The sequence below is a fragment of the Pipistrellus hanaki genome (assembly GCF_964339955.1).
Source record: "Pipistrellus hanaki genome assembly, chromosome: 8".
Classification (NCBI taxonomy): domain Eukaryota; kingdom Metazoa; phylum Chordata; class Mammalia; order Chiroptera; family Vespertilionidae; genus Pipistrellus; species Pipistrellus hanaki.
In genome coordinates, this window is record NC_140510.1 from 86,319,071 (window position 1) to 86,346,926 (window position 27,856).

Here is a 27,856-nt window from a genome sequence, read left to right on the forward strand (position 1 = left end):
ATAAATATAGATATAGATGATATACAATAGATATAAGAAACTTATTTCATAACTGGAAGCTTATTTCATCCCCTCGGTCGTTAGCCTGACCTTCACCGCCTGGGCCTCACAGGGGCCCATAGAACGGAATCTAAGCTCTTGGGCGTGGCATCCAGGCCACGATCTTTCTCGCTTGACTAAGTCCATCCTGTGAGCAGGCTGCTCTGCACGCACCTCTGTGCGTCCTCTCTGCGTGGCGGGGGCTATGGGGGGGGGGACCACACCTGTACGGGCATCTCGTCCGCAGCAGGCTCTGCTGGAGGAGAGACAGCGCTTTGCAAGGATAACTTTAGCCAAAAAAGAGAAAGGCAAGCAGCCGCGAGGAGTGGGTGGGAGGCATGTGGCGTTGTTCGCCGGCACAGGCTCTGCCTCACACAGGGCAGAGGAGGGCCTGTGTGCCAGGCAGGTGGGGAGTGTGGGGGGAGTGTGGAGGGAATTGTGTGGGGGGGAATGTGGGGGGGTGTGGGGGGAGTGTGTGTGGGGGTGTGGGGGGGCTGTGGAGGGGTGTGGGGGGAGTGTGGGGGGGTGTGGGGGGAGTGTGGGGGGAGTGTGGGGGGGTGTGGGGGGGCTGTGGGGGGGTGTGGGGGGAGTGTGGGGGGAGTGTGTGGGGGGTGTGTGGGTGAGTGTGGGGGGAGTGTGGGGGAGTGTGTGGGGGTGTGTGGGGGAGTGTGTGGGGGGTGTGTGGGGGAGTGTGTGGGGGAGTGTGTGGGGGGTGTGTGGGGGAGTGTGTGGGGGGGTGTGGGGGAGTGTGTGGGGGTGTGGGGGGAGTGTGGGGGGGTGTGGGGGGAGTGTGGGGGAGTGTGTGGGGGGTGTGTGGGGGGAGTGTGGGGGAGTGTGTGGGGAGGGTGTGGGGGGCTGTGGAGGGGTGTGGGGGGAGTGTGGGGGGGCTGTGGAGGGGTGTGGAGGGTGTGGGGGGGGTGTGTGGGGGGAGTGTGGGGGGAGTGTGTGTGGAGGGTGTGGGGGAGAGTGTGGGGGGTGTGGGGGAAGTGTGGGGGGAGTGTGGGGGAGTGTGTGGGGGAGTGTGTGGGGTGTGTGTGGGGGGTGTGGGGGAGTGTGTGGGGGTGAATTGTGTGGGGGAGTGTGGAGGGGAATTGTGTGGGGAGTGTGGGGGGAGTGTGGGGTGAGTGTGGGGGAGTGTGTGGGGGGAGTGTGTGGGGAGTGTGTGGGGGAGTGTGTGGGGTGTGTGTGGGGGGTGTGTGGGGGAGTGTGTGGGGGAGGGTGTGGGGGAGTGTGTGGGGGGGTGTGGGGGGGTGTGGGGGGGGTGTGGGGGGCTGTGGAGGGGTGTGGGGGAGTGTGGGGGGGTGTGGGGGAGTGTGGGGGGGTGTGGGGGGAGTGTGGGGGGCTGTGGAGGGGTGGGGGGAGTGTGGGGGGGTGTGGGGAGTGTGGGGGGTGTGGGGGAGTGTGTTGGGGGGCTGTGGAGGGGTGTGGGGGGAGTGTGGGGGGTGTGGGGGAGTGTGTGGGGAGTGTGTGGGGGAGTGTGTGGGGGAGGTGTGTGTGGGGGGTGTGTGGGGAGGGTGTGTGGGGGGGGTGTGTGGGGAGTGTGGGGGAGTGTGGGGGGGGTGTGGGGGGTGTGGGGGGTGTGTGGGGAGTGTGTGGGAGTGTGTGGGGGGGTGTGGGGAGGGGTGTGTGTGGGGGGTGTGTGGGGAGGGTGTGTGGGGGGGAGTGTGTGGGGGAGTGTGGGGAGTGTGGGGGGGTGTGGGAGTGTGTGGGGAGTGTGTGGGGGTGAATTGTGTGGGGGAGTGTGGAGGGGAATTGTGTGGGTGAGTGTGGGGGGAGTGTGGGGTGGAGTGGGGGGAGTGTGGGGTGGGGGGTGAATTGTGTGGGGGTGGAGGGGAATTGTGTGGAATAGTGGGGGGAGTGTGTGGGGTGTGTGGGGAGGGTGTGGTGGGGGGGTGGTGGGGAGTGTGGGGGAGTGTGGGGGGGGATGGGGGGTGGGGGAGTGTGTGGGGAGTGTGTGGGGGAGTGTGTGGGGGGTGTGGGGAGGGTGTGTGTGGGGGGTGTGGGGGGAGTGTGTGGGGGGAGTGTGTGGGGGGAGTGGGGGGGTGTGGGGGGTGTGGGGGAGTGTGTGGGGAGTGTGTGGGGGAGTGTGTGGGGAGGGTGAGTGTGGGGGGAGTGTGGGGGTGTGTGGGGGTGAATTGTGTGGGGAGTGTGGAGGGGAATTGTGTGGGTGAGTGTGGGGGGAGTGTGGGGTGAGTGTGGGGGGTGTGGGGGAGTGTGTGGGGGAGTGTGTGGGGGTGAATTGTGTGGGGGGTGTGTGTGGGGAGTGTGTGGGGGGAGTGTGTGGGGGGAGTGTGGGGGAGGGTGTGGGGAGGTGTGTGGGGGGGTGTGGGGGGAGTGTGGGGGGCTGTGGAGGGGTGTGGGGGGAGTGTGGGGGGCTGTGGAGGGTGTGGGGGAGTGTGGGGGCTGTGGAGGGGTGTGGGGGGAGTTTGTGTGGGGGGGTGTGGGGGAGTGTGGGGGGAGTGTGGGGGAGTGTGTGGGGAGGGTGTGTGTGGGGTGTGGGGGAGTGTGTGGGGTGAATTGTGTGGGGAGTGTGGAGGGGAATTGTGTGGGTGAGTGTGGGGGGGTGTGGGGGGGTGTGTGGGGGAGTGTGTGGGGGAGTGTGGGGTGAGTGTGGGGGAGTGTGTGGGGAGTGTGTGGGGGAGTGTGTGGGGTGTGTGTGGGGGGTGTGTGGGGGAGTGTGTGGGGGTGAATTGTGTGGGGGGGTGTGTGGGGAGTGTGTGGGGGGAGTGTGTGGGGGGTGCGTGGGGGAGGGGTGTGGGGAGTGTGTGGGGGGGTGTGGGGGGAGTGTGGGGGGCTGTGGAGGGGTGTGGGGGGAGTGTGGGGGGTGTGGGGGGCTGTGGAGGGGTGTGGGGGGAGTGTGGGGGGTGTGGGGGGCTGTGGAGGGGTGTGGGGGGAGTGTGGGGGGGTGTGGGGGAGTGTGTGGGGTGTGTGGGGGGGGTGTGTGGGGTGAATTGTGTGGGGGAGTGTGGAGGGGAATTGTGTGGGGGAGTGGTGGGGGGTGTGTGGGGGAGTGTGTGGGGGAGTGTGTGGGGAGTGTGGGGGGTGTGGGGGTGAATTGTGTGGGGGAGTGTGGAGGGGAATTGTGTGGGGGGAGTGTGGGGGGAGTGTGGGGGGAGTGTGGGGGGAGTGTGGGGGGAGTGTGGGGGGAGTGTGGGGGGTGTGTGGGGGGCTGTGGAAGGGTGTGGGGGGAGTGTGGGGGGGTGTGGGGGGAGTGTGGGGGGAGTGTGTGGGGAGGGTGTGTGGGGGGGTGTGTGGGGGGAGAGTGTGGGGGTGAATTGTGTGGGGGAGTGTGGAGGGGAATTGTGTGGGGGAGTGTGGGGGGAGTGTGGGGTGAGTGTGTGGGGAGTGTGTGGGGGTGAATTGTGTGGGGGGTGTGTGGGGGGAGTGTGGGGGGAGTGTGTGGGGGGGGTGTGGGGGGGGTGTGGGGGAGTGTGTGGGGGGGTGTGGAGGGGTGTGGGGGGAGTGTGGGGGAGTGTGTGGGGTGTGTGTGGGGGGTGTGTGGGGAGTGTGTGGGGGTGAATTGTGTGGGGGGTGTGTGGGGAGTGTGGGGGAGTGTGTGGGGGTGTGTGGGGGAGGGTGTGGGGGAGTGTGTGGGGGGGTGTGGGGGGAGTGTGGGGGGTGTGGGGGGAGTGTGGGGGGTGTGGGGGCTGTGGAGGGGTGTGGGGAGTGTGGGGGGGTGTGGGGGGAGTGTGGGGGGTGTGGGGGGAGTGTGGGGGGTGTGGGGGGCTGTGGAGGGGTGTGGGGGGTGTGGGGGGGTGTGGGGGAGTGTGGGGGGAGTGTGGGGGGCTGTGGAGGGGTGTGGGGGGAGTGTGGGGGGTGTGGGGGGCTGTGGAGGGGTGTGGGGGGAGTGTGGGGGGGTGTGGGGGAGTGTGGGGGGTGTGTGGGGGAGTGTGTGGGGTGTGTGGGGGGGGTGTGTGGGGGAGTGTGTGGGGGTGAATTGTGTGGGGGAGTGTGGAGGGGAATTGTGTGGGGGGGTGTGGGGGAGTGGTGTGGGAGTGTGGGGGGTGTTGGGGGTGTGGGGGGGATGTGGAGGGGAATTGTTGGGGGATGTGGAGGGGAATTGTGTGGGGGAGTGTGGGGGAGTGTGGGGTGCGTGTGTGGGGGAGTGTGGGGAGTGTGGGGTGAGTGAGTGTGGGGGGTGTGGGAGTGTGGGGGTGTGGGGGGAGTGTGGGGGGGTGTGGGGGAGTGTGGGGGGAGTGTGGGGGGTGTGGGGGGAGTGTGTGGGGAGTGTTGGGGGAGTGTGTGGGGGGGTGTGTGGGGGGGTGTGTGGGGTGAGTGTGTGGGGGAGTGTGGGGGGAGTTTGTGTGGGGGGTGTGGGGAGTGTGGGGGGTGTGGGGGGAGTGTGTGGGGGGGTGTGGGGGAGTGTGTGGGGGAGTGTGTGGGGGTGAATTGTGTGGGGGAGTGTGGAGGGGAATTGTGTGGGGAGTGTGGGGGGAGGTGTGGGGTGAGTGTGTGGGGAGTGTGGGGGGTGTGGGGGGAGTGTGGGGGGTGTTGGGGGTGTGGGGGGATGTGGAGGGGAATTGTGTGGGGGGGAGTGGGGGGGGGGCAGGGGGGAGTCCCGGTTCGGGTTCAGGAGAAGTGCAGCGGGTGGCACGTTCCGCCCGTGAAGGCGCGTACGAGATGGCGGATGGCCGGCTGTGCCCCGCCCCGGCAGGACACGCGCCGGCAGTTAGTCATGCTGGGGAGTGCTCGTTGGCCAGCTCTGGAGCCGGATAAACAAATGGGAGCATGGCATGGCTTCCGGCCGACAAAAATCTGAGGTAGTTTGGAAACGGAGGAGAGGAAGAGGAAAGTTGTGTTTTTCCCCCTTCATCTTGGATTGAACAGGCACTTTTAGTATTAGGATTAGGCAATTCAAAATAAGACTTATTACAAAGAGAAGAAAATAGTATACACAAGAGTGATAAAAACTGGGGGGAAGGAGAAGCAGGCTTGCAAGGCACGTATGCATTTGTAGGGTTTATACATTTGTGTTTGACAAGTCACTATTGTTGCTTCTACTTATAATTTTCCATGCCTTTACATGGAAATGAGTCAAGAAGACTGGCTAGAATTTATGATTTCAGCAGTACAATCTGTGAAAAGTGTCTTGTGGAGAGATCTGTGGCAATTAAAAAAAAAGAAAGAAAAAAAGAAAGAACATCCCAGGACGGCCTGAGAGCCGCGGACGGTGTCCGGGTCTGAAGGCGGTCCTATTTCTCCCCGTTCCTGCTGTGACGGCACAAATCCTTCCTACTCTCCAGAGGAGCAGTCCGTTTGGAAATGGCTATTTTTTATTCCATGCTTACAGACATCATTTTGTTTCTAATAGTAGCACCCAGTCTCCCGGGGGCTTGATGTTGAGATGAGAACATAAACTGCAGTCCTGCGGGAAGCACGCAGCCGGCGGTCAGGAAGAGAAATCGTCAGTAACGGCTGCGAGTCCCGCTGGGACCACAGAGCGCTTCAGAGTTTACAGCGGGTGCTCATCTTCGACCAAGTGCTTTTCCCACCAGACAAGCTACCGCACTTAGAAGAATCCCACAGGAGAGTTAGTCATTCAACTTGACCTCCTCCAGCTACATACTCCATATCTGCTCAGCACTAAGAGCCACTACACGCCACAGGCAATGTGCAGCCAACTCTCAGGACTGAAGGAGATTCACAGTAATTTGCTTAACACTCTGGCCAGCTCCCATCAGATGTATTTCAGGAAAGGCAAATTTAGAACGAGGTAAACACTGGAGAGAGAGCCACTGGCTGGTGGTTGAGCGTCGACCTGTGAACTTGGAGGTCACGGCTCGGTTCCCGGTCAGGGCACAGGCCGGGTTGCGGGCTCCATCCCCAGTGTGGGGCGTGCAGGAGGCAGAAGAGCAATGATTCTCTGTTATCATTGATGCGTCTTCTCTCTCTCCCTCACCTTTCCCTCTGAGATCAAGAAGAATATTTTTTAAATAATATTAAAAATAAAAAGAGAGAACCACTTGCTGAATGATCATGTTAAAGGCAGTGTGCAGAGACCCGAGAGCTAAACCAAGGAACACAGTTGAGCATACATCTGATAGCAGCCATGCCGTTACGTGGGACTCGGTTTAAACAGACCTTCAGATGTGTCTGTGTGGCGTTCCCTGCACAATGCATCTGTTGTTGATCTAGAGCAGTGGTCGGCACTCATTAGTCAACATGCCAAATATCAACAGCACAACGACTGACAGTTCTTTGGAGAGCCACATTTTTAAAACTTAAACTTCTTCTAATGCCACTTCTTCAAAACAGACTCGCCCAGGCCATGGTGATTTGTGGAAGAGCCACACTCAAGGGGCCAAAGAGCCGCATGTGGCTCTCGAGCTGCAGTTTGCCGACCACGGATCTAGAGAAACCGTGGTGAAAAAGAATTAGTTTAATCCCTCCATAACCATTCTTCCCGCCAAGTGTCCACTGGCGAGGAGATGGGATCGGCCCTCTGTAGAGCAGACGACTCCTGTGAACGGGACCCCCTGGTACAACGGGCAGGTGCTCACCCTGTGCCTGAAAGACGGCCCCCCCCCCCCCACGCGCTTCTGCCCCTGAGGCACCCGGGGCCACAGCCCGGCCCTGGATTGGGGTGCCACACGGTACTCAGTGCGAGAGCACCCTCACTCCCGGAGCCCACGTTCCAGCCGGCCGGGGCGGGGAAGGAAGCTGTGAGACTGAACTTACTCGTGAGGATAAATATTCTGTGAGTTGAACAAAGTCCTCTTAAAACATCGGTGCCGGAACGCTGTAGGCACACCGGGGACCTTTTGCTGGGACACCTTTTGGGACGGGGATCTCGAAGCTACTAGATAAGCAACCGTGTTGGGTGGAAGATCTTTCAGGCGCGCTGGGTTCAGGAAAAGCTCCACACAGGCTCTGGAAGCACTTTCCCTTCAGTTATCGCAGGTGATGGAACACTTACTCCTGTGTAAGGCATCAAGAATTGTTTCATAGATCCTGTCTGACTTCCACATAGAATAATATCCATTGACATTTATATTTGTATATTTTGGTATTACATGCATTCGCTACAGAAAAACTATGAAATACTGTTTTAATTTTGGCTTAATTGTTAGGATTTTCAAGTCGGTATAATAAACTACAGTTTGTTCACTATCCAGCCAACCACAGAACTTGAAATCTGAGTAGTTTCAGGACTTTGTGTAAGAAACTAAACATGCTGATATAAGAACCCCCCACCCCCCATTTTTACTGTCGCACAGATTCCAACACCATGTAAAGCCTTCTGTTAGCATTTATAAAAGCACCCGTAACATAAATGGTCATTGGTGGTTATGATTAGTGTTCTTGTTTTTAAGTTTAAAACCCTGAAGTGCTTTCACGGTTCCTCTTTTCATTCATTTATACTTCAAGTGTAAGGCACCTGCCAGTCACAAAGCTTATGAAGGTCAATCAGAAATGGCTTCTAGCGACCAGCTGGCGTGGCTCAGTGGTTGAGCGCCCACCTATGAACCAGGTCACAGTTCGATTCCTGGTCAGGGCACATGCCTGGGTTGTGGGCTCGATCCCCAATGTGGAGCGTGAAGAGGCAACCAATCCATGTTTCTCTCTCATCATTGATGTTTCTCTCTCTCTCTCTCTCTCTCTCTCTCTCTCTCTCTCTCTCTGAAATCAACAAAAGTATATACATATTTTTAAGAAATGGCTTCTGGCTCTGAGAAACCATACCAGCAAGGGAAAGAGATACACAAAACTAACACCACGTCCCCCAAGAAGATTAGAAAAAGAAAGTTATTCAAAGAAAGATTAAACTCGGGTCTAATTTTAAAACCTTTTATTCTATTAGAGTTCTTTGAAGTTTACTTGGATAAAATATTCACTTAGATTTTTCAGTATCCAGGTATCCTGGATAAATGAAAATTGATGGTTCTCTATCTAATGGAAAAACAACATATATGTGTGACAGATCACCAACATAATGTAAGCAAAAGAGACTTTTTAAAAATTGGAATAGTTTAATAAAAAATATCAGTTTCATAGTGGTCTTTGTTTTGAAAATTTCAGTTTATCATGGGAGTAATTTTGGTCCATTAAAACGATATTAATTACTATGTCACTCAATGTTTTAGGTCATGACCCCAGCAGTTCAGAAGTTCTTCAAGACCGTGTTGAACGTGATCCAAGGGAAAATGTGATTTGGGTCTGGAGACAACTGTGCATGTGAGTATGAGAAAATTAGATTTTTCTCATGAAATGTAATAAACACTAAGATATCAGCTCATTCGTTACTGAATTGTAAGAACTTGATTACTACTTCCCTTCTGTTACCACATGCCTGGTTTTTAATATCTAACATTAATACAGTGCTTCTAATTTTTTTGGTCCTATTTTCCTTAAGGTCAGCTCGTCATAAAGCCCCAGGACAGCAGACAGGAGAGAAGCGTTCTGTGGGAGAGAGCTCCCGTTGCCTGAATAGACAGCTTCCAGGTGAGTCGCTGGAGAGGGAGCTGCATAGACTCTGTGCTGGTCCTGGCGTTCCCGTGGCGCCCAATGATCAACAATCCACAGAGCACGTGGGCAAGGCGTCCAGAGTTCGCATTCTCACCCTCGCCCAAGCATGAGAAGCACAACTTCCCTAACAAAATGGAATCCACGGTTATCCTTCCCTGACAAACACCTATCGATGGGAAATGTTTCACCTCCTTAGAGAAACATTTCTACACGCCTCTCGCCGTATGTGAGGGTGACACCCGGGTAACTTGTGCCTCCTGAGGGTGTGTCCGGGGTGTTCGCGGGCGCCTTCCAGGGAGTGGGTGTCACACACCTTTCCCAGCATGCCGTGAGCTCGGCGTGGCGGGCCAGGGGCCGCTGCTCATCTGTTCAGGATTCTGTCTACACTTAGAAACGCTGGACAGAAATGGTTTTGGTTGGTATTGTCTGTCTTCCGCAACCAAATCCTAATAATGCCGATGACTTAGGAATAGTTTATTCCCTGGTTAAAAAATAAAAAATAAAAGCACCCAGCTGAGTCCTTCAGTGAAGAATAATTTCTATGAAATTGTAAGGCCATTTCTATAAAAGTGTAAGGCCATTTTAATGAAATATGAGTATTGATTCTCAAGAAAATTGGCCCAAGAGCAATTTGTCCCTTTAACATATTGAAAACTCAGAAAATTAAAAAAAAAGAGATTAATACTTATAGAAAATAAAGATGAGTTTTATAGTAAATATGCCATCCAAGGTGGTGCTTTTATGTTTTGTAAAACTCTTTATTTTGACACTTTAATTATTTTATCCCAATTTCGGTGAAGGAGAACAAGCTGTCTCTGGTTACTAAACATGGATGTGCAAGAAGCTTTCCCGTTTGTGAGACTAATTAAATTTAATTGAAATGTATTTAATCAAGCTCATCAGTATTTGAAACCATAATGCTCTTAACTTTGTAACACATAAGACTATTACTCAAATCCTTAAAGCAAAATTATTGTGTCATCTGAAAGAAATTCTCTGTTGAGAACCATGTATATATAGTTCATAAATATTGATGAATTATTTTTTTCACTTTCTATTGCAGTTTGTACTATATACACATTCTATTGGGGCCTCCATGATGGAGAAAAGGCGTGTGCTGTGTGTCCTGTGCCTCCTGCCTTTCCTCATGGTAAGCACGCTTCTTTCCGGCACATCTGCCTCACTGCGACTCTCGCCTGTCTAACTTCTGGTACATCGGTAGTTGGTAAAGATGAATCACCACAAACGCCCTGCCGTTACTTGATGTACAAACCAGGTACAGGCTCACACCGGTCAGCTCTGCAGGGATGCCTTCCTGTCCGTGTGCGCTTACGGCGTTCTGTCCCGAGCAGGGACGAGGGAGGGTGGGCCGTCGGGTGGGAACGCAGAGTGAGACAGTTCCAGGGACACAGCCACGCGTGACCCAGAGGAAAGGACTGATCGGGCTGGAAACACAACAGGTGGCTCACCGCACAGCGGAGCGTAGTAGGTCAGCTGTTTCAGCCGGGTCTGAGGAGTCCGAGACCCGCTAACCTGCTGCGGTGCCTCCCGTTCTGCCCGCTGATTGGCTGACATCGATTAGAACCCCACTCCGAACTGTGCGCTGGGTTTTGGGTTCATTTCCTCGTCCTGCCATTCAGATCAGCACTGGGCCGTGTCCGGCAGGCCCGCAGCCCGGCGTGATGCATGCGTGGGGCAAGCGTGGGGCAGGCGTGTACTGAGTGTGTGCACGTCGCCTCTGCCGTCTCCGCAGGGGATGCTGGGCTGGGAGTGGAGGGAGGGCCAGGGAGGACGAAAAAGCAGCTGCTCTGCTGGACCATCGCAGGCCCCACACAGTTAATGTGATGTTTCTTTTTTCAAAAAAACATTTTTAATGATTTCAGAGAAGGAGAGGGAGAGGGGGATAGAAACATCACTGATAGGAGAGAATCATGGCTCTGCTGCCTCCTGCATGCATTGGAGGCAGCCGAGATCTAGTCCACAACCTGGGCCTGTGCCCTGATCAAACTCAGGACCCTTCAGTCCACAGGCCAATGCTCTATCCATTGAGCCGCACCGGCCAGGGCCAATTTCACGTTTCTTTACAGCAATATTCTGCCTGTTTCTCTGCCGCACACTCGCCCTGCCGCGCCATCAGCATTCCCTGCAAAGATCCCAGAGGAGCCCGAGGCGGGAGGACACGCCTGGACAGTGGCGCCCCCCCACCCCCAGGCCCCCCCCCACCCCCGGCCTGGCCCGGCGTGTCCCCCGGCTCGTTCCCCGGAGGAGAGCTGAGGGACCTGATCCCCTCGGCTCTGTGCCAGCACATACTTGGCCTGTGGCTTTCCAAGCAAACCCCACCAAGAGGCAAACAGAGGAGCTCAAGAAAAACACAGGACGGACCGGAGGAGAGCGGGCTGCATTCCTGCCCGGGAGCGGCCGGAGCAGCGGCCCTGCCCTGCCCTGCCAGGTGCCCGGGGCCCTGCCCGGTGCCCTCGGTGCCTGCCCGGTGCCCTCGCGGGAAACGGACCAGACTCAGAGCCGGGACCCGTCAGCCCACCGGCCCCGAGCGTGGCCCCAGCTGCCCCCGCGGCTGGGCTGGCAGAGACGCCGTCACGGACCGCCAACCGGGTCATCGGGTTTAGCAGCTGTGCCCACTCCTGACAGCGCGTGCCAACCCGAGCTTTTCCTTATTTATTTTTAATACATTGTTATTGATTTCAGAGAGGAAGGGCGAGGGAGGGAGAGACAGAAACATCAGCGAGGAAAGAGAATCGTGGGCAGCTGCCTCCTGCTCGCCCCCTACTGGGGATCGAGCCCCCAAGTGCCCTTGACCTGAATCGAACCCAGGACCCTTCAGTCTGCAGGCCAACTTTTTACTCACTGGGCCAAAGCAGCTAGGACGGATGGAGCTTTTACGTTAAGTGAGGGTCAGAATGATGCTGATTCTACGCAGCTCTCCACACTCCGGAGAGCCGGAGAACAGCCGTGCGTTTTCTTGATGTTGTGATGCGTTCACATTTCTACTCGCGCAGCAAGCCGGCGCCTGCGTGTTTGCTGGGAAATAAAGAGGAGCCGAGGCGGGAGCAGTCCTGGTCGGGGGCCGAGGACGGTGGGGAGAGGGGTCGCACCCAGGGAGCGCGGCTGTTCAGCCCTCCCCGACTCAGCTTCCTGCGAGGAAGCAGGAACACCGTGAGCCAGGGACAAGAGAGGAGGAGGAGAGCTGCTGTGGAACCCGTCAGCACACCAATGCCAAGTGGAGTCGTGGCTGCCAGTCAGAGGGACCATCACACCGTCTCCCTCACGTGGGATCTAATGCGCCAACAAACCGACCGAGAGATGAGGGAGGGAGGCGTTAACAGAGGGACGTGCCTCAAAGCGGGGGAGGGGGATGAGGAGAGAGAAGCCAAAGAACATACATACTGATGTGCACGGGCCATGGACACGGGCTATGGGGAGGGGTGAAGGCCGGGGGGTCGTAGGGGCTGGGCAGAGGGGGATAAGGCAGAGGGGAGTAAAGGGGGGGGGGGGAACTGAGACATCTGTAAATACTATCAACAATAAAAATCTAAAATCTGTGTTTTAAAAAGAGAGATGAGGTTGAAGAGAGGATTATGCCGATTTTACATCACAAAACGGGGAGAAAAGGTCACGTAAACATTGGAAGTGAGGCCGGCCATGGTCCCAAAAACGGAGGAACCTAAATATGGACCCTCTGAAGCCGTCACGGACTTGCACAGAATAAAACTCTACCCGCCAGCGTCACCGACGAGCTGGTCACGATCCTGACGATCCAAACAGAATTAGGAAAGCGACAGCCATGGGGAGTGTTGTCGGGGCCACGGACCTTCTCCGTGGTCTGGGTCTCCGTTAGGAGAGAACGCAGGGCCGGCCGGGCTGGGCGGCCTCCCTCCCGCGCTCAGAGTGGTTAGCGGCCCGGCTGTGCCCGTGGCCCGTCTGCAGCCACACGCGTCCGGGAGCCGAGCTTCAGGACCCGACGGCCAGGCCCGCGGCTCTGCCCTCCGCACCCCTCGCTCCTCTCAGCGCCAGGACCGGCACGGGAGACGGTCGCTATGGAGACGGCCTCGCGCGGCCTCGCAGAGACCGAGGACCGAGCTCTGCCCTGACCGTTTCCCAGCGGAACCCAGGCCTGCGGCAGGCCTGTGCTCAGTCCTGACATCTTCCTCTGAATCCCGCAGGTTCCCGTCCCGGCGGAACTGGAGCAGAGCCAGACCGAACAGAGGAAGCTGAGCGTCACCAGAAATAAGATCATGACGGCGCAGTATGAGTGCTACCAGAAAATCATGCAAGACCCCGAGCAGCACGCCGAAGGTAAGGTGACTGTTCCCTTCAGACGCACTGATCTGTTCCTAAGAGAAAACCACCCCGTCCCAGCAGACGGGTGTCTGAGGTCCCTGAAAACCACCCCGTCCCAGCAGACGGGTGTCTGAGGTCCCTGTTAACAATGGTTAGTGGCTCACTTTTCTGGTACATGAACCGTTTTCATTATTATTTACTTAGGGAGAACACTTCATGACATAATGTCTCTCTCCTACAAGATTCTGATAAGAATATGTGCAACAGGGATATTGTTAGTAGCAACTGTTATGGTATGACAATATTTAAAGTATCCAATTGAGTAAGTGTCTTGAATTAAATAAGTGACCGTTGATCTTCAGCGTATGTAATTAGGTTTTGAATGAGCTGCTTGATAGGAGTCTGCATAATAAGATGACGGACAATTGTTTTTCTACGAATTATACGTTGGATAGCACATTTGGTGGCAAGGTTAAAGAAGTATAAGTGCTTTTGCTCCCACTGTTAGTCTTCAGCTATGTCTGAGGCGCTCACTGAGAATCTCCTAAATGCCTTTCTTGGCCCCAATTCTGAAGATGTAAAGATGGGGAACGCCAGTACAGTGGCCAGACTTAGCAAAATAATAATAATAATAATAATAATAATAATAATAATAATAATAGAAAATAGTACCTGTATTTTATCTGGCAGCCTTACCGACATGGTTTTCTTCAAATATAAAATGCAAAACTCACAATATGACAAAGCAGAAGATAAAGATTCTAGCTATCCCTAGATTTTAAACTATCAGTGGAAACAAGGATCTTAAATTTTTTGAAATATTTGATATATTTATATGTCATTTATATATTATTTATATTTCATATTTATGTAACTAAAGTTGTTATTAAAAGTAGGTTGTTAGTAATATTTGTAACTGTCAAGATGTACTTGCATGTGAGAAAGAGAAAAAATGTGGGTTTTTCTCCACATTGGTCAACTTTTAAAATTTTAATTTATATCTGAACAAAGTAACTTGTTTATCTTTGGAGAAGAACTTGGGTACCTCTGCTTGAACATTCTTTTTTTAAAAAATATATACATTTTGCTGAAACCGGTTTGGCTCAGTGGATAGAGTGTTGGCCTGTGGACTGAAAGATCCCAGGTTCGATTCAGGTCAAGGGCATGTACCTTGGTTGAGGGCACATCCCCGGTAGGGAGTGTGCAGGAGGCAGCTGATCGGTGTTTCTCTCTCATCGTTGATTCTAACTCTTATCCTTCTCCCTTCCTCTCTGTAAAAAATCAATAAAATATATTTTTTAAAATAAACAAAAATAAATAAAATATATATATTATTGATTTTTTTACAGAGAGGAAGGGAGAGGGGCAGAGAGTTAGAAACAACGATGAGAGAGAAACACCGATCAGCTGCCTCCTGCACACTCCCTACCGGGGATGTGCCCGCAACCAACGTACATGCCCTTGACCTGAATCGAACCCGGGATCCTCGAGTCTGCGGGCCGATGCTCTATCCACTGAGCAAAACCGGGTAGGGCTGCTTGAGCATTCTTATTAGAAGATATTTATTCAGTTAAAAACATCTTTAAAGTAAGCCAGACAAGGACAACCGATCATATTAGGTCCACAGGGGTTGAATGACCAAGCATTAAGCTATTTGCATACAAATGCAGACACCTTTCACTGTAACATGGAGACCAGTTATTCTCACTGTGACGGTGAGGAAACCCCTGCACGCTCACGCACCCACAAGGGCGTCCCGGCCAGCGGAGACGGGCAGGTGTGCAGGGCCACCGTGTGGCCTCGGGGTGCAGCCGGCCTGGCCTCGGTGTGAGAGTGCCCTCTGTGCCTCGGGGTGCAGCCGGCCTGGCCTCGGTGTGAGAGTGCCCTCTGTGCCTCGGGGTGCAGCCGGCCTGGCCTCGGTGTGAGAGTGCCGTCTGTGCCTCGGGGTGCAGCCGGCCTGGCCTCGGTGTGAGAGTGCCCTCTGTGCCTCGGGGTGCAGCCGGCTGGCCTCGGTGTGAGAGTGCCCTCTGTGCCTCGGGGTGCAGCCGGCCTGGCCTCGGTGTGAGAGTGCCCTCTGTGCCGTGGGCACAATGACAACGTTACCCAGTGACTCCTGGCTCACACCGGGCGTGGCTCAGGGTGCACGTGAGTCTTCAGCAGCAGACAGCCTCCGTCCCACCATCAAAACCATGGATGGCCCTGGCCGGTGTCACTCAGTGGCTCAGTGGATAGAGCGTCGACCTGTGGGCTGAAGGGTCCCAGGTTTGATTCCCGGTCAGGACACAGGCCCAGGTTGCCAGCTCGATCTCCAGTGTGGGGCGTGCAGGAGGCAGCTGATCCATGACTCTCTCTCGTCACGGATGTCTCTCTCTCCCTCTCCCTTCCTCTCTGAATGGATAAGTACATGTATGTTTGTTAAAAGGCTGTCCTCGGGGACAGCTGCTGGATTGTCACTCTCCCCCCCCCCCCCCCCCCCCCCCAGGCACGCACTGCAACCGGACGTGGGATGGCTGGCTGTGCTGGAACTACGTGGCGGCGGGCACCGAGTCCGTGCAGCACTGCCCCGACTACTTCCAGGACTTCGACCCCTCAGGTAACCGGCCGCCGGGACCCCCACCCTCCCCCGCCCCTGGCCCCCTGAGGGCCGCTGGACAGTCCTCCTCTCCTCTTCCCGGTCACAGAGAAGGTCACGAAGATCTGCGACCAGGACGGACACTGGTTCCGACACCCGGCGAGCAACCGGACGTGGACCAACTACACGCGGTGCAACACCAACACCCACGAGCGGGTGCAGGTGCGTCCGGGCTGGGGCGGGGGGCTCTTGGGCCCTTGCCTGTGGCTCTTCCACAAACACGGACAGCGCGATGGGAACTTTGTGGCCCGTGCGCAGATGTCGGTTTTCGGCCTGGGCGAGTCTGTTTTGAAGAAGTGGCGTTAGAACACTCCAGGGGCCAAAGAGCCACCTATGGCTCCAGAGCTGAGGTTGGCCGACCACTGGCCTAGACCATGACAGTATTCCTGAGTAAACTTAATATAGGACGTCTAACTCTTACGTAAGAAGGGCACACAAGTGGTAAGAGTGGATGTCTCTGGATAGGTTGCATCGATGTCCCTCGCTCCAGATGTGTTCGGTTTGCAGGCTAGATGAGAAGGCCATAGGTCACATGTTTGTGAGCACACAGTGCGTTCCGTTGAACTGGGTCTTCTGCACGTGTAGGACTGCGGTATGGACATAAGCCTTACTGTCTTTTTATTCTAAATTGCAGACGGCACTGAATTTGTTCTACCTGGCCATCATTGGACATGGACTGTCTATCGCATCGCTGCTCATCTCACTCGGCATATTCTTTTACTTCAAGTGAGTACACGTGACATGGGGTCAGCTTACCAGCTGTCTTCGGTGAGTGCTGTGCCGTGTAGCTGGTGTGTTATGTGCTGATAAAACACGTGAAGTGTAGATGATTCACAATGTTTCAAGCAAATTGGATGCTTGGAATAACTTGTAATATAATATATCAACTTTATCTAAAACCACAACTTTATAAAATTAGCGGCAACGTCAGAAGGAAGTCACCTGTGACAGTTCCAGCTGCCTTGGAGACGGCCACGTATTAAAGGCCGTCTGAGTTGAACTTTCAGCTTTTTGGTCAATTTTATTATCAGGATACGTGGTACATTATAAGAACTGGATTTTATGCGAATGATAGCAATAGCATTTAACATATCTGGTTAAAAATAATAATATCAATGTACTATGGTTCATTTTTTATGTAGGGGATCATTATTAAAATGATTAAATTATACATTTAATTTTACTTGAAATAACAGTCATTTGGGAGGAGGGAGACTCAGTTCTAGTTTCTTGATACAACAAGTGATTTTTTTTAATAATAGGAAAGTAAATTCCCAAATACACACACACATATGTGTGTGCGTGTGTGTGTGTGTGTGTGTGTGTGTATTATTTTATGCATTAACATGGTTCTCATAATTTTGGTCACCACCAATAACTACAGAATTCTATGTGAAGGGTGAGGAGCTGATGTCACGTCTTCCTCACTGTTTCATTACGATACAATCTGCAGAACCATTTCTCATTTTAAAAGGGTGGCTAGAAATTTCATTTCCCCCCCAAATAGTTCTCTCGTTTTTCACATGTTAATAGGCCTATTTTTTTAAAGAGCAATTTCTAAAAAAATCAAGAGTGTTCTGTGCATTAAGTAGCTGTATCTGTGCTAAACTCCACACTTAAAAAAAAAAAAAAAAAAGATGGCTAGCATGCTATGGAGGCAAAACTGAGTTAAAGCAAAGGAGTGTCTTGCCGATGTATAAAAATAAAATTAAAGTGTTCAAGTGATAACCTTGCTTATACTTAAAGTTTATCTCGAATGGACAACTAACTGTTCATCCACTATAGTGAACTAACAAACAACCAAAAAAAAAACACAAAAAACAACCCTACAATGGCGAGTTAGCCTAACAGGACTGGACTCAATTTCAGGCGCCACTCAATTTTGATGATAAGCAGTGCAGTGATATAAAATGTGGAATACACCCTAAATTGCCTTCACCATTTCACTGATAGCGTGGACTCCTCCTGATGCCGGTTTTAGGGAGCTTCCGCTCTTTACAAATGGTCATAATACTGTTCAGAGTACGGAGCAAAGACGGCTCGGATGGTAGCTGGCATATAGGAGTCACTGCCTGGGAGGACAAACCGGACCATTGGTTTATCATGGGGCCAAGCAGTCAGGTGGACACACAGAGCACACTGTCACCATCTAGCATTGCTCCTGTAGGATAGTGACACAGGTTAACAGAAGTTACTGCCGAGTTCCAGTGAGCTCCGGGGAAACAGGGACGGGGAGCGGAGTGGGGAGAGAGCTCATGCTGATTCCCAGAATCGAAGGCCCCGGAGGTGGGACTATCCCGGGGCAGGTGGTGAAGGATGGGGGCAGAGGTGGGACTCTCTGGGGGCAGGTGGTGAGGGAGGGGAGCAGAGGTGGGACTGTCTGGGGGGCACGTGGTGAGGGAGGGGAGCGGAGGTGGGACTGTCTGGGGGGCACGTGGTGAGGGAGGGGAGCGGAGGTGGGACTGTCTGGGGGGCACGTGGTGAGGGAGGGGAGCGGAGGTGGGACTGTCTGGGGGGCACGTGGTGAGGGAGGGGAGCGGAGGTGGGACTGTCCGGGGGCAGGTGGTGAAGGAGGGGAGCGGAGGTGTGACTGTCCGGAGGCAGGTGGTGAGGGAGGGGAGCGGAGGTGGGACTATCCGGAGGTAGGTGGTGAAGGATGGTGGCAGAGGTGGGACTCTCTGGGGGCAGGTGGTGAGGGAGGGGAGCGGAGGTGGGACTGTCCGGAGGCAGGTGGTGAAGGAGGGGAGCAGAGGTGGGACTATCCGGAGGTAGGTGGTGAAGGATGGTGGCAGAGGTGGGACTCTCTGTGGGCAGGTGGTGAGGGAGGGGAGCGGAGGTGGGACTCCGGGGGCAGGTGGTGAGGGAGGGGAGCGGAGGTGGGACTGTCCGGAGGCAGGTGGTGAGGGAGGGGAGCGGAGGTGGGACTGTCCGGAGGCAGGTGGTGAGGGAGGGGAGTGAAGGTAGGACTCCGGGGGCAGGTGGTGAAGGATGGGGGCAGAGGTGGGACTCTCTGGGGGCAGGTGGTGAAGGAGGGGAGACGCCCCCGGGCAGACGCGGTGGTGCGTAGACGTGAGAGAAAGAGGTTCTGTCCACCGACGCCTGGTTTCTCGGGGTCCCCAGTGGTCACTGAGCCCTGCAGGTTCCTCCCAGCCCCCACCCTCTCTGTGTGGCCTCCTCATCTCATTGGGCTTCCCCCGTCTTTTAAAAATGGAGACTTTGAACAGAAAGAAGCAAGGCTACAAGCGAATGTCTCTTTCTTATCCCACATTCTTGGGCTTTAGGTGAAGCACGAGAAACCCTCTCCAGGTGACCCCAGCCGAGCACCAAATCCGTTCTTATGTCCGGACACTCTCCATTACAGGAGGGAGGGTAAGCGCCCGGGCCAAGCAGAAGCACCCCTCTCACTGTGCCCTGCGGCATAGCCCGCAGCCGCTCTGCCCTTTCTTACGCCTCGTTTCCCCATCTTTCAGACGCAGAGCGATCCGTGCCTGAGTCACAGACGCGGTAGGAAGACTGAGACACACAGGCAGCAGGCAGCCAAGGGCCCAGTTTGGAAGGCGTTGCCTGTGACTGGCAGAGTTAGCACTCCTTCTTGTTAGTTCCTGAAGAGGTTTCCACAGAAATGTTTAGCCCTGATAGGCCCGGCATGCCTCTAGGATCTTTAAAAACAAAGAACACAGCGCTAGCTTCAGAGGTGCCACATTGATAAAGAAGTTGTTATAATGTTTATATAGAAAAATCCTACATAATAAATAAAAGCCCAGCAACCATAACGCCCAGAACGACTGCTGGGCCAGTCGCTATGAGGTGCATTGACCACCTCTCAGTCCCTCCTCCCTCCCTGCCCCCCCACCCCCCAGCCCGCAGACTCCACTCACAGCGTGGCGAACAGGGAACCATGGGGAGCTGCGGGGCGGGGCGGGACTGGGGACTGGTGATCGGGAGGAAGGCAGACCGTTAGGTCCCTCCCCCCGGCCCACAGGCTCCGATCAATGGTGGCAGCGGCGGGGCAGGACTGGGGACTGGCGAACGGACGGGAGATGGCCCAGGGACCCTGCCCACGCACGATTTCGTACGCTGGGCCTCTGGTGATTAAATAATGAACAAAAAATGTTATAAACCAATTCAGTGGTATATTTATATCAGAAAGTAAGCGAGTCAAAAAGACTATTTTTGTGCCCACAAGATTCCATAGAGCTTACTCAGTACTTGAATCATATTAGAGAATTCATCATCTTCGATTTTAAGACACTTCTAAGGTACAACCCCCAGAACTGCGTACTCAGACAGCAAAGCCACCATCTGCCGCAAACAGCCGCCCGCTGAACGGGAAGCAATGCAAAGAATGTCCCAGCGTTAGCGTCGCAGGGGCAGAAGTAGTGACCTCGGCCTGGCTGCCTTGTGCACCCCAAGGCTTAGCACAGGACGTTGCACATGGTAGGCAGTAAACTTTAACGAGTTTTTAATCAGCATTTCCATAAATCTTTGTACGTTTTTGAGAAATGAAGGCATGCATGGCCTGGGACGCTTATTTGTACGGCCAGCTTTCCCATGACTTCTCTCGACCTTGGGCAAGTCCCTGGCGTTCGTCCAGCCTTTCTGCCTCCGAGTCACTAGGGCTCCTTACGCTTCTCCTCCATAGAAGCATCTGTGGGGCAGAGTGTGCGAGGCTGCGGCCAGATCAGAGGAAGGCCTGGGCCGCCTGGGAACGTGCTAACGTGGGTGGTTCACGAAGCATGTTCCTACGTCAAGAGCAATACAGATCTTAGTTTTCTTCCAGCCAATTCCTAGAGGGACGGGCGGTTCACACAACATCGCTGTGTGTCAGAAAGAGGATCTGTCTGAGCGCCTCTCTGCTCCGAACCCGCCCTGTGTGCTGGCGTTCCGGCCGAGCCTGGGGTGCAGGTAACACTTTAACCCGTTTGTTAGCGGAGGGGCACGGTTCATCCTAATAAAAACCAGGAGCCACACACAGACTTGATTTGGACACGGTTTCCTTCCTTTAGGGAGGAACGTGGACGCCTCATCCACGCTCTAAATTAGAAACAGAAGGACATGAAACGCTGGTGACCAGATACACCCGGGTCTTAGATTACAGCCAGTTACAGGCGGAGGCCGGCGGGGATGAAATGAGAGGGAGGGGCCCAGCGAGACAGAGGCCGGGCCTGCCAAGGCCTGAGAGACAATGACTCCAGCTCGTAATGATCCTTGGAAAAGCAAAACAGAACCCTTTGGTTTAAAAAAAAACAAAACAAATAAACTTCACCAGGATCAGCCATAAATCACGTGTTAATCGCTCTCACATCTGAGAGCTCAGCCTGTCCGGCTCTTCCTCCCAGCCCAGGCAGGCTCCGTCCCCTCCACAGGCGAGGGCGTGGGCACCGTCCGAGGGAGCGCGGAGAGCCGTCTGCTCCTCGCCGTCTTCCCTCTGCTGACGGTCAGGCTCGGACACCAAACAATTCGAAAGCCGAGTTGCACATTTACAACGAGATCGACGATGGTCTCATTTCTAGCCGGTCGAGAAGAGTTCGTAGATGAAACTTAGCAAAAACAAAACAAACAAACAAAAAAAACTGCATCCAATCAGGAGGCCCAAGTATTCTTAACGAAGTAAAATCACCCTCCGATGCTTATCTACTTGTTTTCAGGACCAGTGGCCCAATTCTCCCCTTTTTTCTTAGCTCTTATCTGAACTTAGTCAACCAACATTGTGAACTTTGTCCTCCCATCCGGCGTCTGCATTTATTCTTGAATTAGAACAGTTATAGTTTCCTTCCTTAAGGTGTACCTTTTCTCCTGAGACGGTTCGTGATTCAACCTCTAAATCCATCTTAAGCAAAGCTGACTGGTTAGAGGAATTCTGCATTGAAACCTAGAGAACAGAGTCTGACTCAATAGATTACGCCATGATGGCCCTGTTTTGGCAAATCAAAGCTTTCTCAAGTGTTTTTTAATCTGGCAAACTGGCCCCGCTGAGGTTTGATGGGCCGAGCTCAGAAGCGGCCACCGCGGTCCCAGAAGGACCCTCTCAGGCCCACCCCCTCCGCCCGCGTGTCCCTTCCATTCCCGTGTTCCTGGGACGTGCTCTGCGCCGGGGCCTGTGAGAGGTCCTCATCCGTTGCAGGGTTTCCTCCATGTAACATTTGGATATTATTTCATTAACCATCTTTTTCCATGTGTTGTTTTATCAGATCATACTTATTAGGTATTTTTCCAAATTTACGAGTGTTAATCAGCGTGCTGAGAAATCCGTCTGCTTCTGACGGGCCTGTGAGGGCTGAAACACTCCTACTTGTTACGTTGGAAGGCTTTCTCCGTGGGTCCACGGTGCTCATGTGCGGAAGGCGCTGCCTTTCCACATCGGATGTCAGTGCGAGCGACGGCAGAGCGACGGCAGAGTGGCGGCAGAGCGGCGGCAGAGCGGTGTGCGAAGCCGTGGCCGCTCCGGCCGCTGCGGCTGCATTGGCTGGGCATCGTCCCAGGCCCACAGGTTGTCGGTTCAAGTCCTGGTCAGCGCACATGCCCAGGCTGTGAGCAGGAGGCAACTGATAGATGTTCCCCTCTCATATCAGTCTTCCTCTTTCTCTTCCTCTCTCCCTCTCCCTTCCTCTCTCTCCGAAAATCTATTGAGAAAACAAAGAAGTAATGGATTTACACCAATAAGACCCAGTTCTGCTATAATGTAATTGCTATTATTGGTTAATGGCGAAGAGTCCCCAGCATGGAAATATAAAGCAAATGAATTAGCAAATGTGGACTCATTTTAAACAGTAAATTTGTTACTAAAAGCTGTAACATTATTAAAGGTCAGATATTTCTGTTGACGTTTTTTTCTTTATAAGTATATTTTATCTATTTTGCTTGAGCAGTTGAAACATAAATGCCACTTAAGCATAACTACATTTTCCTGGGAATAAAATGACAAATCGTTTAAGATACCTAAGGACCTGTGGTTTGGTCTAAAAACTAGGTACTCGTTTAAGTGGATTAAAACTTGGTCATTTGAAATACAAAACATAAATAATACGACTTGTTCTTTCTCCTTGAAGTCGTAATATATTTTGCAATCTGGTTTTCTACTCATGTTTTATAATTAAACTAGAGGCCCAGTGCACAAAATGTGTGTATGGGGAGAGGGGAGTCCCCTCAGCCCAGCCTACACCTTCTCATAATCTGGGACACTTCAGAGAATGTCCAACTGATGGTTCAGGCCTAGATCAGGCCTAGATCAGGCCTAAACCGTCAGTTGGACATACCTCTCACAACCAGGAACCAATGGCTCCTAACCACTCACCTGTCTGCCTGCCTCTAACTACTTGCCTGCCTCATCACCCTAACCACTCTGCCTGTCTGATCACCCCTAGCCTCTTTGCTTCCTTCTTGATCACCCCTAATTGCTCGCCTGCCTGCCTGATCACCCCTAACCGCCTCTGCCTTGGCTCCCGTTGCCGGCTTCGTCCAGAAGGACATCTGGAAGTTAGTTTGGCTGTCTGGTCTCGTTAGCATATTATAGATGGCGATTCGGATTCGTTATTTCCTGGTCTGGCAGAGACGGGCGGTTTTGTATCACGGAGGTGGACTTTGATGCTCTTTTGTTGTTTGTGGGGAGAGAAGACCCGGGAAGCTAATGGAAAGCAGCCACGGGGCAGCTGTGTTAGAACAGACTGGGTGTTCACCTCGTGTGGAAGAGGACGCTGTGCAGGAGACGTGACATGCCGCCCGCAGCCTTCCGGCCCGTCCTGGAGCGCGGCGGGACCTCGGGGCAGGGGAACTGAGGACCGGGGCTGGTGGGTACCGTGTGAAGCCACACTGCTCGGCGGCGGCACAGCTTCCAAAGCCCTCCCTGGTCCGCACGCACCCACCACCGCCTGCTCCAATCGCCCCGCCCGAGGCCTGAACGCACCAACCACACGCATCCCACATGCGTGTAATGGCTTTGTTGACACATTTACACCAACTGCCTCTGTCACTCTGCTTGTCAAACTTGCATATTGAAGTAATTTCTGGAATAATCATGTGGAGAGAGCGTGGAATGAAAACAATACAGACCCACAAACTACGTTTTTTTATCCTGTGGGTTCTGTGATGATGGAGAGGGAGATGGTAATGTTTAGGCCAAGGAGGGAGGGTTTTTGTAAAATATTCTCTAAGCCTAAAAGAAAATTTTTAAAAATACTTTGAGCAGAAATAAGCACATTTAAAAACCCGGAGTAGGTGAAGCTGGTTGTCGATTCACATGTGGAAAATCTGGACTGTTTGGGGGGTTTCATTAAAACAAGCCAGTGTGTTCCACACGCGTGCTTCGGTTTGCCTTGACAAGTCGATCTTATCGGCACGAATGTCCTTGCACTCGGTAACGATGTGCTTAGGAGAAAGCAGCATGCGCTCCTGGGCAGATCGCAGGCGTTTGACCACGAGGCGCAGGTGGGAAGCACGGGTCAGAGAGCCTGTGTCTGCATGTGAGTCCTCAGAACCCGGAGGGAGAGAGGGAAGAAGCCACAGCCACAGCCACGGCCACGGCCACAGCCACAGCCGGCCACAGCCACAGCCGGCTCCCCCACACCACCACCACGAAAAGGATGGCTGGGCCGAGGTCCAGCTCATTGCAAACACACGGAGAGCTAGCTCATTGCAAACCCAGGGTTTCCAAAGCTGATGCTTGGCTGGAGCTTCGAGAGGGCGAATTATTTAGGTTGACTGTATATACACTCAGTGTATACAGATACATGTCCGGCAGAAGGGTGGAAATAGCCCGGTTAAGGAAAACATTGGGGTGTTTTTCCCACGGTAATAGCGGAGTTATTTTAATTCTGTTACTAAAAAAGTACAGATTGCCATGGCTAAGCCGTTTTCCCCTAAACAGCTGTCGGTACTCCACAGACCTTGGGTAAGCTCAGGGCAGGCATTTAAAAATAAGACCGAGTGGATATATTTTATCTATCAATTACCATTTTTAAAAAATATTTTTTTATTGATTTCAGAGAGGAGAGGAGAGAGAGAGAGAGAGAGAGAGAGAGAGAGAGAGAGAGACATCCATGATGAAAGAGAATCATGGATGGGCCGCCTCCTGCACACCCCACACTGAGGATCGAGCCCACAACCCAGGCCTGTGCCCTGACCAGGAATCGAACCCTGAGCTCCTGGTTCGTGGGTCGATGCTCAGCCACTGAGCCCCGCCGGCCGGGCTAATTAGCTGCACTTTTTATCAATGTTACTGAGAATCTCAGTTTCTGGATTAAAATAGCAACCATCTCGCGAGGTTAACAAACGTTTATGTCGCAGCCTGGGTGGACTCACGTCTGTCCCTCTTCTGTCTCCTGCTCCTGGAGCGACGTGTCGGCCTGTGTTTGCAGACATCACCGGCCCCCCCGCGTTAGGTTTCCTCACCAGTGGGTCTTGGGGGGAAACCATCCTCCGTGGCGGGAGCAGCTGTTTCGTACGACGAATGCGTCTCATTTGAACGACCGTTCACTGGGAAGGTGGGAGCTCCTACGAGGTCATCACGCTTCCTTCTCTCTTGCCTCGTAGGAGCCTGAGCTGCCAGAGGATTACTTTGCACAAAAACCTGTTCTTCTCCTTCGTCTGTAACTCCATCATCACCATCATCCACCTCACGGCCGTGGCCAACAACCAGCCCCTGGTGGCCACGGACCCGGTGAGTAAGGGCGAGCGTCCTCGGCGGGAAGGGTCGGAGGCGAGGCCATGCCGGGGGCGGGGGTCCCGACACAGGTGCGGGGCGTGTAATTAAGTGTGCGTGTGTGTCGTGTACTGTGAGGCCTGACATACAGAGAGCATGCAGAGAGCATGTTGAGAGGTAAATGCCGGGGGTCCCAGAAACTGTGCATATACTTTTAACAGCAGGTCGTTTGATTTTGAAAATGAAATGTATTTAATAAACTCCGCCTTTAATTGTTCACAGTGTGTGAATGCACTTTCTGGGACACCCTCTGTACCTCAGCACTCCCCAAGTTAAAATGATCCCATGTCAAAAGGAAGAACACTCTTTTTGCTTCAATTATTTATAAATGTCACACGTACCTTCTCCTCAACTTATGGCTCGAGTCCTGCTACTGGTAGGACGTAAGTGTTTATGACTATATAGCCTTTGCTCAAAGGAATTAAAACATCAATCTCAATTAGAAAAAAACATCATTAGGAGAGAAAAAAAAAAGCAGTGCTTGAAAATGGAACATTTAAATCCTATTGTTGGTATTAGGCTGACTTTAAAAGTTAACAAAAACAGAGGAAAATAGATTCTGCATCCCCTATACAACGTTAAACTTTATCATCATAAAACTTTCAGAGGGCCCTACCAGTCCTCCTGTGCCAGCAAACATTTACGAGCTGTTTCCTCACAGTCCCTGGGGAAGGGCGTCCATAGGCCAGGTGCCGAGAGAACACAGCCATAAGCAGGGGCTTCGAACGTAAAGCTGTGTTTTGGAAACAGGCGCTGAGATTGACTTATACGGATGTATACATTTCCTGTAAGCTGTATGCCTACATAAGCCGTATTTAAATTAAAATATCTGCATGAATAGAAACACACACGTTTCTAAAGTCACATTTTTTTCACCAGGTTCACAAATATCTCTGCTGCAGTTGGAGGTGGAGTTGGGAGGGGAGGGCATGTCTGTGTTTAGCGGGCGGGGGTTTTAGAGATTGAGTCGCCCAGTTGCTGAAATCGGGATCGGCTGCGAGTGCGATTGGGGTGGAGAAGGGGAGGCCCCGCGGCCCTGAGCGCCGAGCTCAGCGGGACGGGCCCTGAACGCACAGCCGACCTCACCGTCGCTCCGCTCCCCCAGGTGGGCTGCAAGGTGTCCCAGTTCCTGCACCTCTACCTGATGGGCTGCAACTACTTCTGGATGCTGTGCGAGGGCGTGTACCTGCACACGCTCATCGTGGTGGCCGTGTTCGCTGAGAAGCAGCGCCTGCTGTGGTACCACTTCCTGGGCTGGGGTAAGGCCGCCCGCCGCCCGCGCCCTGCCTCTGAGTCCCGTGGCGCCAGCGTCAAACCCCCGGCCCCCGGCCGCAGGCTTCGGCTGTCTGGCCCGTGCTAGCCTCTGAGTTGGACGTGCTTGCGTGCGAGGGTGTAGCTACTTTGTAATCTGAACATACTTACTATTCAACGTTTTAAGTCGGTCCGAGTCCATGGTCAGCAAACCGCGGCTCGAGAGCCACATGCGGCTCTTTGGCCCCTGGAGTGTGGCTCTTCCACAAAAGACCACGGCCTGGGCCAGTCTATGTTGAAGAAGTGACGTTAGAAGAAGTTTAAAAAATGTGGCTCTCCAAAGAAATGTCAATCGGTGTGCTGTTGGTGTTTGGCTCTGTGGACTGATGAGTTTGCCCACCGCTGGGCCAGGAGATCCGCCGGCACTGAGGGCCACCAAGAGCGGTATTGGAATAACAGCCCCGGCTCAGGGTTCGGGCCAGCCCAGGCGGGTGGCAAAGGCGCTGCTCTTCCTCCTGTGAATGTTCCGTGTGGATCTTGGCCCACCACGCGTGACTAAAACAATAGCATTAGGGTAATGGACGAGGATCGAGTGTTTGTACTTCTCCGGCCCTCCTCTGCCTCGTGTGCAAAATAAGAACATGGGGCTCAGCTGGCGTGACCTCCCATTTTTTAAATGTTTGCTTAAAAAACAACAATGTTGTCATTTGACCTAAGAGAATGCAAAATACCTCCTTTTTTCCACACAATCCCCTGACATGGTGTCATCCACAGAGCAGACAGTGTACATCTCTAGCATTTAAAGGGAAGAGCAGGAAGGATGCGAAATAGGAAATGCTAACGGGAAGTTCAATAGGATTAGTTTCCAGAAACATCACTGAAACGGCACGTTCTCTCCCCACATACCTACCCACCTACCAGTCTCTCTGCCCATCCATCTCCTCCCTGCGTGTCCGGTCAGACAGCAGACAGGCCGATGCGCACTCAGGCCACCTTCCAAGCGTCTCTTCGAAGGCCTGCTCTAGAGGCTCAAACTGCACAAACCCTGTGGCCTCTCCCCCGCCTCCTCTCTCCTTGTGCAGTCAGCCCCTCAGTCCGCCTGCCCGGAGCCTCTCCTTATGGAGCCGCCGGATGGCCTTCCCGGCCTGGGCCCAGCAGCAGCGCGTCCGAGTTCCTGCATCGGGCGCGGGGCCCGCGGCCCAAACGGCCCACGTTGGGCAGTCATTCACTCCGCCGGAGAACGGGAGCAGCGGCCAGGGCCACGCTCACGGCCTGGCCACGGTCACATTCGCTCATGGGGCTGGGATGGTGCTCCGCCCCCCTCCCCGCCCCCGGAGCTGCAGCCTGACACACCAGGCGTCCCTCTGAGGGTCCCCCCGTCTGTCCCTTTGTCGCTGACAGGGTTCCCGCTGATCCCCGCCTGCACGCACGCCGTGGGCAGAAGCCTGTACTACAACGACAAGTAAGACAGCCCT

The 27,856-nt window shown here is 53.9% G+C and overlaps 1 protein-coding gene across 5 annotated transcripts in view; it reads left to right on the forward strand.

Moving 5' to 3' along the window:
• Nucleotides 1-27,856, forward strand: part of CALCRL (calcitonin receptor like receptor) — a 66,727-nt gene that overhangs the window by 24,540 nt on the left and 14,331 nt on the right. For 3 of the 5 annotated variants that reach the window (XR_014795752.1, XR_014795753.1, XM_084892453.1), the window contains exons 2-11: nt 8,124-8,214; nt 8,393-8,481; nt 9,569-9,655; nt 12,684-12,816; nt 15,284-15,394; nt 15,483-15,595; nt 16,068-16,159; nt 24,962-25,088; nt 26,236-26,389; nt 27,783-27,843. Coding sequence is in view for 3 of the 5 variants with exons in the window: in XM_084892453.1 (XP_084748579.1) it covers nt 9,602-9,655; nt 12,684-12,816; nt 15,284-15,394; nt 15,483-15,595; nt 16,068-16,159; nt 24,962-25,088; nt 26,236-26,389; nt 27,783-27,843 (845 nt within the window). In the remaining 2 variants the exon portion in view is untranslated. The remainder of the gene's footprint in view (nt 1-8,123; nt 8,215-8,392; nt 8,482-9,568; nt 9,656-12,683; nt 12,817-15,283; nt 15,395-15,482; nt 15,596-16,067; nt 16,160-24,961; nt 25,089-26,235; nt 26,390-27,782; nt 27,844-27,856) is intronic. The other 2 variants (XM_084892454.1, XM_084892455.1) reach the window with 2 other exon arrangements.